We start from the raw sequence: 20,243 nt of genomic DNA, 5'->3' as shown, positions 1-20,243 counted from the left end.
TACCAAATACAACACGAACTACGGAGGTATAGATTAGAAACAAGAAAAAATATTTCCGTAACCATTTTTAAGGATTGGGGACATTCTTATTGAGGCTCCATGCGTATTATACAAGTTTGGAGGTAGCTTTTGCGTGATGATGTTGTTTGGTTTTCCCTCATGGGCACTACTTCTATTTCATAACTTTAACACGTCGTCCGTGTATTCGTCTATAGGTTCCGCAATCGGAAAATAGTCTAGAACGTTCGAGAAAAAAAAGACCTTATAAGTCTTCAAATAGAAATCGCACCAGTTCAGTTCCCACAAGAGTTTTTAATGACATTTCCAATGAAAAACTTCCATGTGAGAAAACAGCTGCGTTATTTCTATATTATGTTGAATAATTGTCACCGATGTCAAGTCTGCTTCGTCGAATAAATGAAAACCAATTTTAATTTCTTTCCTCATTCCAGAACGTCTCATATTCTGTTGGATCATAAATATTTTTCTTAAATTACCGTTTGAATTTTTAGTATCTTGATTACCACGACTGAGGTATTGGAGGGACTTCCTTGTAATACCTGCAAATTGAATAAAACAAAAATAATAAAGTATGGGCGTAAAATAAGCACGATTAAGTAACTATAACTGAACATACAAACTTTCACAGTTATGGTACATAGTAAAGTATGTTATTAATAATAGATTATGAATTTAAATTGTTGAAACTTACAACTTATTATGTTCAGTTACCTGACAAATCCGCCTAATGGGGAGAAAGCTTTGTCGTTTAATGGTACTAGAAGAGGCGAATTCCTCAACCCTTGAGGTAGTTTGATGAAATATTTCACACTGCTTGGTATTAAAACTCCTGTAAAAAAATTTATTGTGCACACAATTGATATAAAATCTAAACAGTTTATGTACTAAAAAGAATAAGAAAGAAGAAGAATTAAGAAAGATAAAAAAATAAAAATGATGTTATTACCGTTTGCGTCATATCTATATTTCCGAAGCAACGACTGAACATTCGGGTTTTGTATATTCGATAGCACCACCACTGCACATGGCTGTAATATTATTAACACTAATGATATGTGATAATAACGAGTTTATAGCGTGTTTAGATAAAATAGCGAAACAACTTGACTTCCACGGTGAAGGAATAACATCGTGTAGTACAAAAACAAACCCGCTAAATTATAATTTGCATAATTACTGGTGGTAGGGCCTCTTGTAAGTCCGCACGGGTAGGTACCACCACCCTGCCTATTTCTGCCATGAAGCAGTAATGCGTTTGGGTTTGAAGGGTGGGGCAGCCGTTGTAGCTATGCTGAGACCTTAGAACTTATATCTCAGGGTGGGTGGTGCATTTGCGTTGTGGATGTCTATGAGCTCCAGTAACCACTTAACACCAGGTGGGCTGTGATATCGTCCACCAATCTAAGCGATAAAAAAAATAATTGTTGTTTGATTAGTGCCTCACCTTTTTAGTGCCTTCGTTTATTCGTTTGTTTTGTAAGTCAAAACCTTTTTTTTCTTCATTTTGATCTTCAGAGTCTTTGGATCCAATAAGTTTTTCATGTCCGATTTCTTCACTACGGGATAAGTCATCGAATACTGTTTCACCTGTAGCATATGTCACAGGCAGTACACTCTATAAAATACGAGTTTTTAAATGAAAAACCGTCGACTTATTTATATTAATACGCTTTTATTAGCTTCAGACGTATGTATGTTTTGTCACGGAATCTTTGAATATGATTTTGACCCCCTTCAGAACGTAGGATTAACTCGAAATTTGGTATACTTATTAAGAATAGATGATAATTCACTATTAAAAAAATTTAAAAAATTTGAAACACGCTCTTTTACAATAAAATCATTTTTTCTTATACTATTTTTTAATTCAAATTTATTAAAATTTATTTTCTATTTTTTAGTTGGATTTTCTATAAAAGCGTATTTTGTTAGTTTTTTTAAACTATTTTTTTTTTACTCACACTTTTAGCAGATTGTATGTTATGTAAAATTATTAAAATGACCACTAAAAACGGAAGCATAGTATGTGGATCAAATCACTTCAGTTTCCAGAAATGAAATGACTAAGCGATACTTCAATTTCTTTCATTTCGCATTACAAACATCGCATCAAATTTCCTCTTCGGCTTACATAATAAATTCGTACGTTTATGTACATACTCGTAATAACATACGGCTCAAATATCGTGTATTGTTTGAATATTAAACGAAATTTTATAAACACGACTTTCATATAGTCTGATTTATGTGTTAGCCATAAATCACTAATCAGTACTGTCGAAGATATTGAAGGAATACGGAGTCACTTTAAGTTGAACATAAAACACAATGAGTCACAACACCTGCTGTACCAAAATATAAGAGTCAAACTAAATGATTCGGATCGTGTCATTCGCATGCATTGTGAAATTAGAGTGATTTATCTCAAGAAAACATACGTAGTAGGTATCTTTGATATTTTATATTAACATCGTACATCATACCGAACTACACGTAGACTAATCTAGAACTTACTACAAACTACATAAATTTTCTAATTAATTAAAAAACAATACAAAAGGATTAATAATTTGACTAACAAGTAAAAATGGACTTCAAAACTTGACGTTCAGGTTCAGAAGGTGATGCGGGTGAGATTTTGGGTCTTTTTCTTCGTCGCTTTCTTCATTACTGAAGGTCGTGTCCCTGAAACTTGACCGCGGCCTGTCTCGTGAACTGTTTCCACCTCGTCCGGTCCTCAGCTTCTCGAATGGCGGTTGCGACTGGCAGCATAGTTAGGGTGGTTATTTGATCACACCAGCGGCTAGGTGATCGGCTGCGGGGTCTCTTTCCTTCTACTTTGCCCGTCAGAATCACTTTGTCCAAGTTATCTGACTGTCGGCGAGCAATGTGAGTGAAGTAGCTGAGGATCCTGAGATTTTGGGTAAATCCCATTAATCGCGAAGTTCTTTATTCTCGCCATAAATAATTTAAATGTTTAAATTTTGTATCGAGCACGTGAATTAATGACAGCAGACAGTCGGGCGCCCTGAACGTTGTACTGGTTTATTTTCGATTTGCCTCCATCTTGGTTTATTAATGTTGTTTTTGGTGGCTTCACTGACGATAATTCCTCAGAATTCAACTGTGACACGATTCCTTACGTGAAGCCGTGTGATTATAATTAGGCTACCCCGAATTCTCGTGATTAGCTGCGTAATATTCTTCGGGTGTATTCAAATAATCGGCGAGACCTTGGGCGTCGTCTTGCTTATCCGTCCTAGACCCTTCGGGCTCGGGAAGGTCAAATTAATTAGGTCAGGAAATAATACAGCGGTTAAATGAAATACGTGGGTAGTAAGCGTCGAATGTGAATTGTTGAAAATGTATGTAGAGTGTTTTTTAGGCAGCGTTATGAATGTGAGCTATTGGTAAACTAAAAATTGATATTCATTATAAACAAATAAAGGTTTTTTGCCAACGACTATCCGAGCTTACGAGTTCGCGAAATAAAAATTTCAATGACGTCATCCGTTTTGAGGTCAGCGGTAGACGTACAACGACTTTTCAACGTTTTAAACTGGTGGATGCGATTGCTTCGCGTCCGAAATAGGTAGGGCCATGCTGGCTCACGGTATGGTCCACTGAAACCTAGTTATTACGTTCTCGAGTTCCAAGATAAATAGTATCCCGTGCATCTTCTAACTATGTGTTACTTTATGTTAAGTCGCACGCAATTTCAATATTAAATTCGTCTGCCTTCTTCACTTTGTATATTTTTCTTCCACTAGAACTATTCATCAACTGGAACAATTAAAAGACGTCACTGTGTCGCTCAGATATTGTGGAAATGATATCGCTAAAGTCTCATCGTTTTCTCAGTGGTTACCTTCCACATGCTATCTTGATGGATCGTTGTGTAAATATAACATTGTTATCTTAGTGAGATAGAAACTTGTTATAAATATTTGATTAAAAGCAACTAAACATTTTTTCGCAACGATAATTCATAATTCAACGATAATTCTCAAGTTATGTTTTGGTTATTGTTTGTAATCTAACATCACCACTTATGCATAAAGTTGCTATTTTATAGCAGTACAGCCATAGTTTTTACACGAAACTGCATATTTGAATTTAGCATATTCATTTGTTTTTTTATTTTACGCTGATTTCGAATTCTGAATTGACGTTTTTCAAGTTCTGTAAGTGTACACGTGTGCAAATATAAAGAGTCATAAATTTTTATTATATACGTATGTACGTACATATTCTTTAGTTACTCGTATGTATTCGGCTTGTGTCAGTCTATATTTTGTAATAAATTATTCAATCGAAGCGAATGAAACGTTTGCAAATTCTGTTAAAACGTTTTTTAACGTGAATTCGATAATTTATTTGTTCGGTGTTAAATAAATAATTATGACCAGAGTTAAGTTCTTGAGGAAGAGTCAAAGTAATCAGTGGCCGAGTTTTAATGTCGCTCGTTCTGGATCGTTACATCGCAAAAGTCTACGTAACAAAAGGTATTCAATGAATATTTTGATTGAAAATTTTGTGTGGATATATCGGTGGTAAATAATTCCTTCGCTTATTAAGATTACAAAACAGGTTACCTGTGCCATCAAGGTTACTCGTGTACGCCAACGCGTGCTTATTAAATCCTGACGCGTCTGTTTTGTACACGTATAAAATTTTAAATACATGTTGTTTTTTTTTATTAAGTCCAGCGATCAATTGAAGTAGATGAACAAAGTGAATAAACTCACTTTAAGATTTGAAATCGATGTCTCAATTGTATGTAATTAGTGATTTCATCAATATTCATTTTCAAGGTGGGTGGCGCATTTACGTTGTGGATGTCTATGGGCTCCAGTAACCACTTAACACCAGGTGGGCTGTGAGCTCGTCCACCCATCTAAGCAATAAAAAAAAAATACGATGTCACTGCGTCGTGGTGGATTTCTTATGAACACACGCGTTGAAAGATCCTGGAGTGGCGACCACGTACTGGCAAGCGCAGTGTGGGACGGCCACCTACTAGATGGACCGACGACCTAGTAAAAAGCGCTGGGTCTCGTTGGATGCAGGTGGCAATGGACCGGTCGCACTGGAAGTCTATTGGAGAGGCCTATGTTCAGCAGTGGACGGCGATAGGCTGAAATGATGATGATGATGACACGCGTTGCGTATGTATGTATCTATTACCTTACCAACAAATTGGTACTTTGCTACGGGTTTGAACTCCGGTAGTAATTGCATACCTCGATATGAGTATACTGGCGTCCTTATCCTTTAGAATGTGTATACACATCATACGTATAGCCGTATACATATATTGTCTTTTAACATGACTAGTGCATAGGGCGTGTTGTGAGTGCGTTTTGATATACCAGTCTTTAACGAAACGATCTCTTCGTTTACACAAATGAAATTCATTCGCGAAGCAGCTGCCCTTGAGTTGTTAGGTCTACCTCGGAGGCGCTCGGGCAGCTGTTAGCAAATCCCACCCCTCTTGGTTGAGCCTTTGCTCGCCCACCTGTCTTGGTGAAACTGGAAAGGCCTCCGAGCCAACAATAATCCTTCAATCCTATACAAACAAATGAAAAAAAAACTGTGATTCTAATGGTTTTTTTTTGTTGCAGGTCAACCGGCAATTTCGCGTCGGGCGCGGCGGGTGGCGGGTGTGGGGCGCCCCGTTCCGCTCCCGCCACCCCTCTGCAGCTCGAACCTCACCCCCGCTCAGCGAAACATGAAAAGTAAGTACTTTTTGATTATGAGCTGAGCACTGTACCATGGTGTGCAGTTTAAACTGTGGGTCGGAGTATAACTGAGGATGTTTGGCATTAGAGGACTTGGTTCTTGGGTTCCGGTCTTAATGCTCAGGAGAAAATCCTAGCCTGAGACCATTTAATGTGAAACGCTGATTTCATGGCATAAATTCAGCCGAGATCGTGACCTACCATTATAAAGTAATGGGAGAATTTTTTTAACACCGTAATAATATATATGTTTTTATTTATTTATTGCTTAAGTGGATAGATGAGCTCACGGCCCACCTGGTGTTTAGCGCTTACCGGAGCCCATAGACATTTACAACCTAAATGCCGCCACTTAGCTTGAGATATAAGTTCTAAGGTCTCAGTATAGTTACAATGGCAGTCCCACCCTTCAAACCGAAACGCATTACTGCTTCATGGCAGAAATAGGCAGGGTGGTGGTACCTACCCGTGCGGACTTACAAGAGGCCCTACCACCAGTAATTATGCAAATTATAATTTAGCGGGTTTGTTTTTGTACTACACGATGTTATTCCTTCACCGTGGAAGTCAATCGTGAACATTTGTTAAGTACGTATTTCATTAGAAAAATTGGTACTTGCCAGCGGGATTCGAACACCGGTACATCGCTAGATACGAATGCACCGGACGTCTTATCCTTTAGGCCACGACTACTTCAAAAAGGTTAATGCTATCATACCCTTCAAATAAGTACGTTTGATAGCTTGGTGATAGAAATGTAAGGACGGTGGTACCAAGATGTACAAGTTCGAAATCCACTCGAACCGATCACCCAGATAGGAGCTATTAGGACGGGTCAAGGAGAAGTGGTATTATTATGTCGAGGATGGCATGCTTGTACCGATAACTGATTTATTGATTATCGAAAATTCTCGTTGTCTATTGATTAATGGCAGCGCCTTCAGTGTAAATGGAACAAATGTATCTCTAAATCTATGCAATTAAAATTTGTGCCAAGCCTTTTTGGTTGTTGAAGAGAAAATCGGTTAAGGACGTATCCGCCCACCACTAGACGAATGATCAATGTCGACATATTATATTCTTTATAAAAAAAAAGTCCTTTAAATTTAAGGTAGAAATAGTCTTGTCATTCTTCTTCTTCTTTTTCGTCGCTCGTTACTGAGGGTCGTGACCACCTTGGTCTAGTTTTTGCACCAGCTTCCTCCAATGTTGCCTGCATTCGGCCTGCTTAATAGCGCCCGGGCATTAATATGGCATTAATATTAATGATAGCAATGTATATTATGAATTAAATAAATTACGCTCCCATTCAAGTTTTAATTTGTGAATACCGATGGTAGGACTTCTTGTGAGTCCGGGTAGGTACACTGCCTATTTCTGCCGTGAACAGTAATGCGTTTCGGTTTGAAGGGTGGGGCAGCCGTTGTAACTATACTGAGACCTTAGAATTTATATCTCAAGGTGGGTGGCGCATTTATGTTGTAGATGTCTATGTGCTCCGGTAACCACTTAACACCAGATGGGCTGTGAGCTCGTCCATCCATCTAAGCAATAAAAAAAACTTCCCTTAATATATTATTAACATATTATATAATTATATATTATTAACTTAAATATAACGTGAAATCTTGTGTAATTTGGTTATGTATTAAACGGAAAATTCTAAAATAACGCAAAACCCTACCTTATCGCTGATTCATACGTTTCCTTTTTGGGAAATATATGTACGAACGTTAATATTTAGTTTCTATTAAAGCTATCGGTGTAACGAACCATGATAATATATATGTATATTGTACACAATTGTTGTAACCTGTAAGCAGCGGCTTGGCTCTGCCCCTGGCATTGCTGAAGTCCATGGGCGATGGTAACCACTCACCATCAGGTGGGCCATATGGTCGTCTACAAGGGCAATAAAAAACCCATAAGTTACTAGTGGGATATCCGGTGAATTTAATAATAACTTTTTCTGTGCTACTGCTCGAATAGTATTCTTGTCTAAAATTCTACTAGATCAGGGGTTCCCAAACTCATTTTGTCTACTTTTATTTTCACTTTGAGAATAAATTATTTTTTAGCGCCCCCATTTTTCCACCTACTTAAAAGCCACTATAGCGCCCACAAGGGGGCGTTATCGCCCACTTTGGGAAAGGCTGTATTAGACTATAAATTGATTAATCGTTCGTTAGTCTCGCTAAAACTTGAGAACGGCTGGACCGATTTGGCCAATTCTGGTCTTGAATTATTTGTGGAATACCTGAGAAGGTTTAAAAGGTAGATAAATATGAAAATGCTCGGAATTAAATAAAAATAACAATTTTGTTTTCCTTTTGATGTGTCCCGCGTCGGACGGATTCCTTTTGTTTGTTTTAAGTTTACTTTATACAAAATTTTAGGTCTTTTATTTATCGATTGAGGCTGACTACGAAGTCTGCCGGGTCGGCTAGTACTGTATAATTTTTGTGGTCACGGACATAATTTTATCTATGCCTCGCAAAAACCGAAGGATATAATACTAAAGCTAGTGTTTAAAAGGCATATATCATCTCAGAACTGTAAATGGAATTCTACATATCCCTGGTGGATGGCATGGAGAACATATTTAAATGAAACTTACTGACTTCCTTCGTAGTTTAGACATCTTTGGAACCTCTGGGTCTGCGGAGGGACTTCGATTCCCTCTGTATTTTGTACCGTATGTTCCATGGGGAGTGCTCTGAGGAATTGTTCGAGATGACACCGGCATCTCGTTTTTACCATGGCACCGCCCGCCACCGGAGTAGAGTTCATCCATACTACCTGGAGCCACTGCGGTCATCCACAGTGCGTTTCCAGAGATATTTTTTGCCACGTACCATCCGGCTATGGAATGAGCTCCCCTCCACGGTGTTTCCCGAGCGCTATGACATGTCCTTCTTCAAACGAGGCTTGTGGAGAGTATTAAGCGATAGGCAGCGGCTTGGCTCTGCCCCTGGCATTGCTGAAGTCCATGGGCGACGGTAACCACTCACCATCAGGTGGGCCGTATGCTCGTCTGCCTACAAAGGCAATAAAAAAAAAAGATCTAAATAATTAATGCTAGTCCGAATTATGTAACGTAACAAATCATGAAGATCATTAATGTCCGCAGTACTTTTCCATAATATCGCGTTCTTACTTAAGAAGTAGGTACTTCGATCGCAATTGCTCCATAATTTATGCCACGAAACATTTCATTCGATGTAAAACCGATGCTTCTATTGTCTCAATTTTCTAAGTTGTTATATATATTGTGTCTACTAAATACCTACATATTAGAGAGATTACTGCATAACAATAGTTTTATTCTTTATTGCTAAGATAGGTGGACGGTTTCACGCCCTACCTGGTGTTAAGTGGTGACATTAACAATGTACTTAAATGCCGCAATTCACCTTCAGACATGAGCTTAAAGTTTCAGTTCTTCCAACTCTTCAAACCGAAGCGCATCACCTACTATGCGTTTGCGTTTGTGTGGGGCAGCCGTTGTACTATACTGATACCTTAGAACACATATTTCAAGGTACGTGGCGGCATTTACATTGTAGTTGTCTGTGGGCTCGGGTTACCAGTTAACATCAGGCGGGCCGTGAGTTCGTCCAGCAATCTAAGCTATAAAAGAAGGTTACCTATGAAGACAATTTTTGATGTGAAACATCTATAGCCGCACGTAAAACCGATTTCTGGCGTGGCGACGCATGCCGCCATGACGCGTCGCCACGCTATATGATGCTATATATTTCTTATAGGTCTATATGCAGTAGTGTGTACGGTGTGGCGACGCGTCGCCATGCGCAATCGACTGTGCGATTCTCTCCCACTCGATCCGGCGTTAAGCCATCTCTCTCGCTACACTGAGCTCGGATACCTATAGTGTATACTCCGTAGTGTATACAGTGTTGTTTACTACAGTACACATAACCTGTGTTTTACTTGAAATATAATATTTCGTAATATTTCGTAATATTTTATTTTATCATTATGACATATTTAGTTCCTATCACAATCTGTTCCTTTCTGCATATTAATTTTATAAAATAATGTCGATGTTTCACATCTGCTAGGTGTCGCGTGACGGATCACATTATTTTTTTAAAAGTAAATACGTACCAAATATTTTTTTCACATTTCGTATATTAACAAATTTGCGTGTAGCAACTGATGTTAATTCAAGAGCATCCCTGTGTCAAGGAAAACCTAATAGATATAATCGCCAATTTCTGGAGCGAATCTCTCACGCATTCCGATGTGAAAAGTGAAGCATTCGTTATGCGATATAATTGCATCATCGACCTCATAAGCAGCAGCTTCACGGCTGAAAATAGGTAGGGTGGTGGTACCCACCAGTGCGGACTCAAAAGACGTCCTACCACCAGTAAAAGCATACTAGGTTACATTCTATAAAACGCTTAAGTACTGGTTATTTTTTCTGAAAACTATAAATATTGTTACGTATGTTCATTGTTAATGTCGCAATGAATAATTATGTTAGAGCCGCTTGTCATTGTAAATTAATAAACAAACATAATGTAAATTCGATTTATCCGGATGCTATATTTGTTTTCTATATATATACTTGTTTTAAAAAAAAAAACGTTGTCCGTAAAACCATTAAAAGATATAATAGCTCCGTTCTGTAATTATTTATCAATCTGCATTAATATTATGTATGATTATATTGCGATTGCGATCGTTATTCTCCCAGCGGAGACTGCTAATCAGTTGTACATGGATCGCCTCACGGGCGGAACGCGTTTCGGAATAATATTAGCAAAAAAAAACCTGATTAAACGTTTTTTTGTGAACGACCGCCCATTAGCCGTGAATTTGTTTTGGAAGAATGGGCTAGTCTGTAGCGTGAATGGAGGCGAGGATGCCACCGACTTACGAGGAAAGTGAAGAACAGTTTGCCTCGAGGGTTGGGAAACTGGTAACACATGTCACCGTTGGACTAAGGTACAGTGATATTATCACTACATAGTATAAAACAAAGTCGCTTTCTCTGTCCCTATGTATGCTTAAATCTTTAAAACTACGCAACGGATTTTGATGCGGTTTTTTTTAATAGATAGAGTGATTGAAGAGGAAGGTTTATATGTATAATAAAATTCATGAAATAGTGAAGAAATCTATAATAAATTACAGTTTCCGAAGCGAAGCGAGGGCGGGTCGCTATTTATCGATATATTAATACGTGAAGCAAAAACTTTGTACCCCTTTTTACGAAAATTGCGCGGACGGAGGAGTATGCGCACACTTATAGAGAAATTAGAGGAGTGCAGAAAGCTAATTTTTTTTAATTATTTATAAAATATACATTAAATCGATAAAAAAAAACATTACACTCACTACCGTGTATTTGACACAACTCTTTGTTATACTCTTTGTTTATTGTCAAACTTTTATTAATTGCTTAAAGTCTGGTCAAATTGAGAATAGACTAATATTGTTTGTCTATAGCCTTGGCGAAATATAATAGTCTTCGACAATAGAACCATAATAATGTGCAAACTTATAATTTCAGTTAATTATAGTCGAATTTCGACTGCTGGGGGACCACGACAGCGACTTGGCTCTGTCCCTAGCATTGCTGAAGTCCATGGGCGACGGTAACCACTCACCATCAGGTGGGCCGTATGCTCGTCTGCCTACAAGGGCAAAAGAAAAAACTTGTTGTAATAGAACTAATAGGTGTCAGAGAAGTTAATGGAATAGTTTTAGTAGCTATAGATTTCACCGACCGGTCATGTCACCAGTATTGGGAATTCAAATAATAATAATAATTAATACAATCGATAATGTCCTGAACCTAATTTAAAAAGATCAAATGTTAAAAACTACGCAGATAACAAACTCGTCTTCCGTATTAAAGAACTTTTGAGTTAAAATGAAAACATAAACAAATTCTTTAACTTTAATCTTAACAAAAACAAGTTGATCATTCTACGTACAACTAGACAATGTTGCTCTTTTGTGTACTGAATATTTAACGCCCAAACAAACAATTTACTAAAAGCTTCGTTTTAATCTTTCTTAATGTTTGTTGAGAACCACTGCTGTATATTTTCCATCGGGTAGCCAGTCACGTTATCTGTTTAGCTCTCATACCTTATCAAAAAGGTCACCGCGAGTGCCTATTATTTGTATAGATTTTTGACTATTACACCTGCTCTTTTTTTTTTTTATTGCCCTTGTAGGCAGACGAGCATACGGCCCATCTGATGGTGAGTGGTTACTGTCGCCCATGGACTTCAGTAATACCAGGGGCAGAGCCAAGCCGCCGCCTACCGTTGAGTACTCTCCACAAGCCTCGTTTGAAGCAGGATCAGTCATAGCGCTCGGGAAACACCGTGGAGGGGAGCTCATTCCAAAGCCGGATGGTACGTGGCAAAAAAGATCTATGGAAACGCACTGTCTAATCATAGCTGTCTATGCGCACAATATTACCAACAAAACACCATGCGGTCGAGTAGCACTACTGACACCGCACACACTTCACTATCAACAACCTTACGCTTAACATCGTGTACCTGTGCATCGTCACAGCCGTTATTTTAAAATATAATTTGGAAGGAAACAATAAAACATTAATTTCTTTCGTATACCACTGCTTGCCTACTCTTCCTCGCCAACAATAACCAAAGCAAAAAGTATTTAGTTTTTCACTACGCTCCATAGACTGGTTAATGGTTTTAGGTATACATACACGTAACTCATGATCCGCTGTCGTGATTTCGGCACCTACATCACCTAAAATAAACTGGTAAAAACATATATTGAAGATAATTACACTACTTGTTTCTTCGAGCATCATCTCAATTTTTTTGTTCTTATAACACCTTTAATAATAAATTATGGATTAGATTATGATCCTTGAACGAATGAATTAAACTTGGGGCATAGCAATGAACAAGAGTTTTTAAAAACCAAGATCAACAATGAAAACGTTAAACATTTAGACAATGACTTCAAAATACATATTATCTTGTGACTATGAGTTAATTTTTGTATTATTATAATACAAATAGTTAGTAATAATGTTTGCGAAGTATGCCTGGGTTTAAATAGCGCTAAATACTAAAATATCACATGAGGATAATGAATTAGCACTACAGTAATGAATATTTCGACGAGACCAAACGAATATTACAATAGGTAATAATACCCAACTGCATTTTGTTTGATCACGCATTACCAAAATCTATTCTTATTGTGTAGGACCCGTTCTAACATCGTACTTATTAGATAAGATTAAACGATATGTAGAACCTAATATTTGGAATTTAAAAATCTCGTACCTCCAAAGAAAAACTTGAATAAGTACAATTATTTCTCACAACGAAACTCACAGAGCGAACTCCAAATTCTTATGATTTTATACCTAATGCAAAATGTATTTTTTGCCGCTTTTGTCTTTCTTATTACATTCGTATATTTAAATTTCTGGTAAAATTTTTAATTAAGCATCTTTCCCGCGATGATGCTTAATTGAATTATTTTTTGTCCGAATTATGTGAATCATGCGAATCGTCGAAATAAATGACTTCTTAATGAAAGCAAATTGTGGTCTTCATTCATATTGTGCTCGCGTAAGCTTGGCCCGGATAATACCTTGCCGCACTCATTCATTCCTTAAGACATTATGTTTGATTATGTTATTAATAAAAAACAATTATTATTCTTTAGAAATACCGTTACAACAATGTATGATGGTAATACATTTCTGTAGTCAATAATTCATGAACGCAATTTATTAAAGTATCTACCGAAATAAATGCGATTACAATGTATCTTAATACTTATTTGTTTCGAACAAATACAGCTATTAATTTATCAATATTTCGGGGTTATCTGTGTTATGTTCTCGGTTCATTCTCATTTTTAAAGCTCATTCACATCTTTAACATGTTTATGTTCTTCTTTTGTACTGAGAACTATAGTATCCTATCTTTTCTCCTACCAGGCCGAAAGTTCGTGGAGTACTGAGCCGGGGTCCAGGGGCGAAGCCCTGGGTCTATGGTAGCCCTGGGTGCAGGGCCCCCCCGTACTATAAAAAACCAATTAAACTGTTTTTTAATTTTTAAATAAACTACTACTGATTGAATAAGAACTGTCTGATGAACTCATCTTTGTTTAATACTTCACTATTAAATTTTATTGCCTTTTGTTTATTTCACTTTTACACTAAACACAATATTGTAAATTACCCGAGCACAACAATGGCGGAGAATTTTAGGTGCCTGAGAGCAGACGTAGACACTAACGCGCATGCGCACTTGTGCCCAGGGAGAAAAAGTTACACTTTCTTCCCTGTACAGCGGAACGAAAACCGAACTTTCGGCGTAGGTAGGAGAAAAAAATATTGTATATAACTATTTTCAGCCCTCTGATACCCACTGCTGAGCAAATGCTTCTTCTTTTTATGCCATAATGTTAGATAGTCCGGTATCCTAATCCACGTTCACCTCGCCGCGCTGACTAAGTCATCGGTTCACCGTGCCGGTCTTTCGGATCCTTTACGAACTAATCTTGGCTATCATTGTGTTCTTTCTTTCTTTCGACTTATATTTCCTTAAACGTTTTACTATTAAATTATTAGTAATCGTTACATACAGTGGATATTTTGAATTCATTTATGTATGAATGATCAATATTTCTTTACTATCTGCTCCTGATTTTTGTTGAAACCGAAATTGAAAACTGACCATTTGATTAAAGTGTATCACTCTTACCCCTAACAGTGATTACATAGCAAATTATGAATATTCAAGTAAACAAAGAACAATGATGTTTTAGATGCAATATCAATCCTTTTTTTTTAAATTCCAATGTATAAGTTTTTTCCAGTCCAGTCCATTTTTATCCAGCTGTTAGAAATTTCTTCAAACGTACCGTTCAAGATTGTTCGGCACTTCTTACAGTTTCCATGTTTTATAATGAAAGAATTTGGGACTTAGAAGCGAAAGTCATCTGGAAGTCCTTGCCATATCTCAGCTGGAACAATATATACGATTATAAGTTAATCTTGAATGAATTTGAAATACGTCATATGTTTAACTCTCTGCTTAGCTTACAATAGGTATTTTTCGCTAGGGCCAAGCGAGATTACATGAAAAGTCCCTGTAAAAAGAAACTTAACTAAAAGTCGTCACGTCTCCGTTTTTTTTTTTTCTACCTATGCTGATAGCCTTGAGAGGCTATATCAGCGTTACCTTAGCATGTAGGTGAGCTGTCGAGGCTCAAACCGGAGGTGTTGCTAACAGTGGCAATAGTAAGAGCAGTGCTTCCCAGAATCTACCGGATCGGAAACGCGACCCATTGAGAAGATCCGGCGAGAAACTCAGTGGTCTAACTCTGTGGGTTAATCACGCCACGAATGTACTCTGTATTAATGTATGCATCGACGATAATAAATTTGTTATTGTCACGTGTGAAGTGTGATGTAGACGTGCGCCCATTTGTTCAATCAACACAGATAATGTTGATGTTCCCCGGCTCGCCCTCGTTTCGTACCAGGATGTACGGTTAGCATAAACATTGTGCTAAACATATGATAAATATTTACGAAATGCTTAATTAACGTATTTAGCTAAATTTTTCGTTTAGTTGGTCCTGCATATACAGTGCGTATGAAGCATTCGCGAATTAGTGTAGATTCTGCCTCAACACTTAGCGGGGGAAGAGGTCGACCGAAGAAGACATGGATGGAGTGTGTGCATGACGATATGAGAGAGAGATACAGTGCATATGAAGCATTCGCGAATTAGTGTAGATTTTGCCTCAACACTTAGAGGGGGAAGAGGTCGACCAAAGAAGACATGGATGAAGTATGTGAATGACGATATGAGAGAGAGATATAGTGCGTATGAAGCATTCGCGAATTAGTGTAGATTCTGCCTCAACACTCAGAGAGGGAAGAGGTCGACCGAAGAAGACATGCATGGAGTGTGTGAATGACGATATGAGAGAAAGATACAGTGCGTATGAAGCATTCGCGAATTAGTGTACATTCTGCCTCAACACTTAGAGAGGGAAGAGGTCGACCGAAGAACGAAGACCATGGATGGAGTGTGTGAACGACGATATGAGAGAGAAAGGAGTGAGTGTTGAGATCACGGCTGATAGAAGAGAATGGAAGAGAAAAACTTGCTGTGCCAACCCTACTTAGTGGGATGAGGTGGAGAAAAAGAAGAAGAGACTTACTCATTTTCTAAATTTATTTCCCTTCTACTATGATACCTTCCGTCGTCCTGACATAGTCCATTCATACTATCTGGATCTGCCGCGTTAATATTAAAATATAATAGTGAAATGCGCCATATATATATAGCGCATTTCACTTTTGTCTAGTTGATACTATTCAGCTCTGGAATGAACTGCCTTCCATGATGTTTTCAAGACAAGATTTTTGTCCTGCAATAACGTATATTGATTAGGCGTCGTCTAGTAATCTAAATTCGCCCATAAAATAAAAAATTGTATGTATTTTTTCTGGTAAAGATAAAAAAGGTTTCCAATTTTGTTATTATTGATAGCACCATTTATATTTGGTCGTTAATAATAATAGCTACAAATATCGCTTGACAGACCGAAAAGAAGGAGGTATTGAACTTTCGTCTTGTCTTATTTATGATACACATCAAAGACTACAAATTTTAATCGTAATAATATTATTGGATAAGTATACATTTAGAAGTTGAAGTAATTTAGCAAATACTTTGAAACTATTATGTTAGTATCTTTTTTTTTTCTTCGAGGGATGGACGAGCTCACGACCCACCTGGTGTTAAGTGTTACCAGAGTTACCAGAGCCCATAGACATCTACAATGTAAATGCCGCCACCCACCTTGAGACATGAGTTCTAAGTCTCAGTTTTTATCGTACAACGGCTGCCCCACCCTTCGAACCGAAACGCATTACTGCTTCACGGCAGAAATAGGCAGGATGGTGGTACCTAATCGTGCGGACTCAAAAGACGTCTTTCCATCAGTAATTACGCAAATTATAATTTCATATCATAGCTGAAATGATAATTTTATTATCATTGAAACCAAGTCGATTAAATCCTTTATTATCTCCAGATAGTTTTTGCGGACCGTACACACAAAGCTTACTATTTATAAAAAGTTGTTGTTCGATTATGAACTACATTACGCACAGCGTCGGTCAGTGTTTTCTCGCTACGACATCAAACCGCACCGTTCCATAGTAAATTGAGGGGATCGAACGGCCTCACCCGCGAATCGTACGATACCTTTCTCTCATTTCGTATCGATGTCATTAGCACTCGATCTCGCCGTAAATATAATCGCAATCTTCTGATTGTACCGCCACATTCAAATGATCCGAAATCCAAGAAGCAAAGGCAAGGTCGTTGACTTTATTGTTTGAGCGAACTTGTTCTCGCAGACGCGGAAGTCGATAATACTACGGTCACATAATTTTTGAGTACGGTCCGATTTAGTTTTAGTAAAATCATCGATTAAAGGAAAAGTACTCTGTTTTATCGTTTGATTTCATTATGTTTTGGTTTACAAGCGGTACGTTGACTATCTTATCGATACGATAAATTACTTCGTGCTCGATATACAATCGATATTACAGACGACGACGTGATACACACGTATGTACATTTTAATGTTTGCAACAGTTACTCTCCCGAGCGCGTACGGGCCGCGCCGTCGCGTTGTTATGCATTTTATAAAATTGAATTGTTTGTATAATCGTTTAAGCAACAGTACGCTCGTTGCTGGTTTCTCGTGTGCAGAAATATCAACGATGTGGAATATTGTGTGTTGCGTTTTGTGCCCTAAGATTCGTGTCTGTGCTCGTTGAAGTGTTGTGTTTTGAATATATCTCAATTCGGTAATTGCGCGAGTTCACGTGCTTGTCGCCACATGACATGTTAAAACCTTTTTTATATATCTAAAAGTTTCTATACCGGTTTTCGCGTATCGCATTCGTTTTAATGAATAATTTCCACTGACCTGGCATTGTAGCATGGAAGCATAGTCATCTGTGTCATCATTCCGCACTCTTAGTTTTATATATTCGTTGCCACTTTCGAACAAGAACACGTAACGGCGCGTTTTTTTTCTTTTTTGTCGCAAACACCACAAGATTTTTATTGTGGCGTACTTTATCTAATCATTAAGGAATGAGGGTCACAATGTCTGTTGTTAGGTAATATCGCTGTCGTGTTGTTTCTGATTAATAAACGCGTTGACTTCAGTATTAAAATCAGTATCATTTCTGTGAACACAAATGTAGTTGACTGTTGAAATTAAGTTACATTTCTTTAATCTAACGTAAAATTCCGAAAAAAAAAATCCGGTTTTTCGTTGCTCATATAAAGGGTTTCATAATAATTATTTTTATCAGATCACCTGATAAAAACAAATTAGTCCACCATTTGAATTGCTTTTTTATATGACGAAAATTACTTGATAATTATGCGGCACTGGATTCCAGCGAAAGGTATATGAAATTTTACAATAGGCCGATAATGAAATTTTAAAAGTTTACAAAGTCACCGCGCGAATGTCTTAAATTTTATTTCAATCTCTTATTTGTAGCTACATCGAACAGGTTCGATATAACATCAAAAAAACAAGTGCATAATATGTGATTGTCATGATCAAAGTGTAATATGGTTGATAACGCATCATTTGAACACTCTGACGATTCCGGTGCAAGCAATACTGCTATTCGCGACCTAAATGGGTAAGAAATTTTCTCGCATCTTCTCTTAACACATAATTCATCATATTTTATGATGATTTATACGATTTCATTAACTTATCTTCAGTTCACAGCGCATGCCACTGCACGTTTTGATTGCATTATTATAAGAGTACATTTTTGATTGAAAAAGCCGTTTTTGGTATTGTAATAAGAATAGTTTCCCGCTTAGCTCGTATCTTATACCTTTAAACGAGCAATTGTATATCTTGTATATTTATATTATATATGTATATAATCTGAATCTCGGAAACGGCTCCAACGATTTTCATAAAATTTAGTATACAGGGGATTTCGGGGGCGATAAATCGATCTAGCTACGATTTATTGTCAGAAAATGTTGTTTTATTCGTGTTTTCAATAATCAACTCTTCCCGACATCTACAGGAGAATAATAATACTATTTTTCTTAATTGAGGACAACTAACCGCTTTAAAGACACAACAAGATGGCGTTATCAAAAAAAAAACCGTCATCATCTAGTTGTGAAAAAGCATGCCGTCAAATATATTATTATTTGTATGTAATCCACTGCCAAACGCAGGTGCATTAAATAATGTAGCGCACTAGGGTACAGACCATAAAATATTATTAATACCTAAGTAAACTAGTGGAAAAAAAAGAAGCTAAAAAAATATCGGTGTGTAAATAATTTTGAGAATTCATTTTATTTTACTGTCCTCTTTTTCTTATTTGACATCTATCCTCTTTATTGTATCCGTGGAGCAGTGATGCCTTCCGGCCTAAAACTGGGGACGTGTGTCCTACAATCGGAAATTCGGTTCTCTTTTATATCTTGGATTTTAGAAGAACGCCAGATAATTACCAGATTCTTCGACCCTTGGATTTTTTTGTGTTATGCCCCCGTCCTTCTCCGAACACCGCATGAGGCATGTGCGCTTGGAGATAGGAATCTACACACCATGTATCTATAGACAATCTCTGTACAAGATGTTCATTCGTATCCTTGGTGAGCCATGACTCACAATCCATGCAATGCATAGTGTCTACCTCCTCCTTCCTGTATCGGCAGTCAGTGTCATCTTAGGCAGGTGCTCCTCACTTCCGAAATGCCACGTACGCGCTCCGAGAAAATGTCTTAGCTGATTTCTACAAAACCTACTTGTGTCCATATTAGGTTTACTTAGAAATTCCGGTATGTCTTAACCCAGAGATATTGCTCCATTACATGGCAAATTTGGTTCTGGAGTAGTGGCTCAATACATTATAGACTTGGATATTGGAATCTTAACGTCCTTAGTCGTGGAAGCACCTCATTCATTGTGAACGAATGAAATGTTCGGACTACCCGGCTGTTCACTTGATACTCCTAGTCAGGATATCGGACTAGAATAATAATTTTATTTTACTGTCTATTTGTACTTGAGATGTGTGCAAACTCTGAAGTCGTCATGGCCTATGGGATAAGACATCCGTTGCAACTGTATCGTATCAATCGATGCAACTGTGACGGTGTTCGAATTTTGCAGGCAACCAATTTGTACCAATTTTTCTGATGAAATACGTTTATATTTAACAGATTTTCGCGAACACAATCCTGAAGAAATAATATCATGTACTTACTAAAAATAAAACCACAAAAAAAATAATTGCGTAATTACTGGTGGTAAGGCGTTTTGTGGGCCCACGCGGGGACGTACCACGACCATGCCTTTTCTGCCAAGAAGCAGTAAAGCATTTCAGTTTGAAGGGAAGTCGTT

At 37.5% G+C, this 20,243-nt stretch overlaps 2 protein-coding genes across 7 annotated transcripts in view; one reads left to right on the top strand and one right to left on the bottom strand.

The window, feature by feature from the left end:
- LOC101736541 (protein Aster-B) overlaps positions 1–20,243 on the top strand; it is a 91,332-nt gene that overhangs the window by 38,539 nt on the left and 32,550 nt on the right. For all 5 annotated transcript variants that reach the window (XM_021350257.3, XM_021350258.3, XM_021350260.3 and 2 more), the window contains one exon: positions 5,646–5,759. In XM_021350257.3, the coding sequence (XP_021205932.1) occupies positions 5,646–5,759 (114 nt within the window). The remainder of the gene's footprint in view (positions 1–5,645; positions 5,760–20,243) is intronic.
- LOC101736415 (uncharacterized) lies at positions 293–4,761 on the bottom strand. 2 transcript variants are annotated; one of them, XM_062674708.1, is made up of 5 exons: positions 4,617–4,761; positions 1,466–1,636; positions 968–1,049; positions 733–850; positions 293–560 (listed from the first exon to the last, which is right to left on the bottom strand). In XM_062674708.1, exons 1-5 carry the CDS (start codon positions 4,704–4,706, stop codon positions 521–523), a joined length of 501 nt encoding a protein of 166 aa, XP_062530692.1. In that variant the 5' UTR covers positions 4,707–4,761; the 3' UTR covers positions 293–520. The 2 variants fall into 2 exon arrangements, with proteins under 2 accessions (XP_062530692.1, XP_004929647.1); XM_004929590.5 differs by lacking the exon at positions 4,617–4,761 and adding an exon at positions 1,983–2,444.

The sequence above is a fragment of the Bombyx mori genome, chromosome 21 (assembly GCF_030269925.1).
Source record: "Bombyx mori chromosome 21, ASM3026992v2".
Lineage (NCBI taxonomy): Eukaryota > Metazoa > Arthropoda > Insecta > Lepidoptera > Bombycidae > Bombyx > Bombyx mori.
This window is presented reverse-complemented; position numbering and strand designations above follow the sequence as displayed.

What these genes read in the sequence shown, in the direction of transcription:
- LOC101736415 (XM_062674708.1), bottom strand. Translation starts at nt 4,706, where the DNA reads ATGTATTTAAAATTTTATACGTGTACAAAACAGACGCGTCAGGATTTA. An exon ending in GAGTAACCTTGATGGCACAG is followed by an intron (nt 1,637 to 4,616) that starts GTAACCTGTTTT and finishes CGTATTTTATAG; the next exon opens with AGTGTACTGCCTGTGACATA. An exon ending in CCATTAGGCGGATTTGTCAG is followed by an intron (nt 561 to 732) that starts GTAACTGAACAT and finishes TTCAATTTGCAG; the next exon opens with GTATTACAAGGAAGTCCCTC.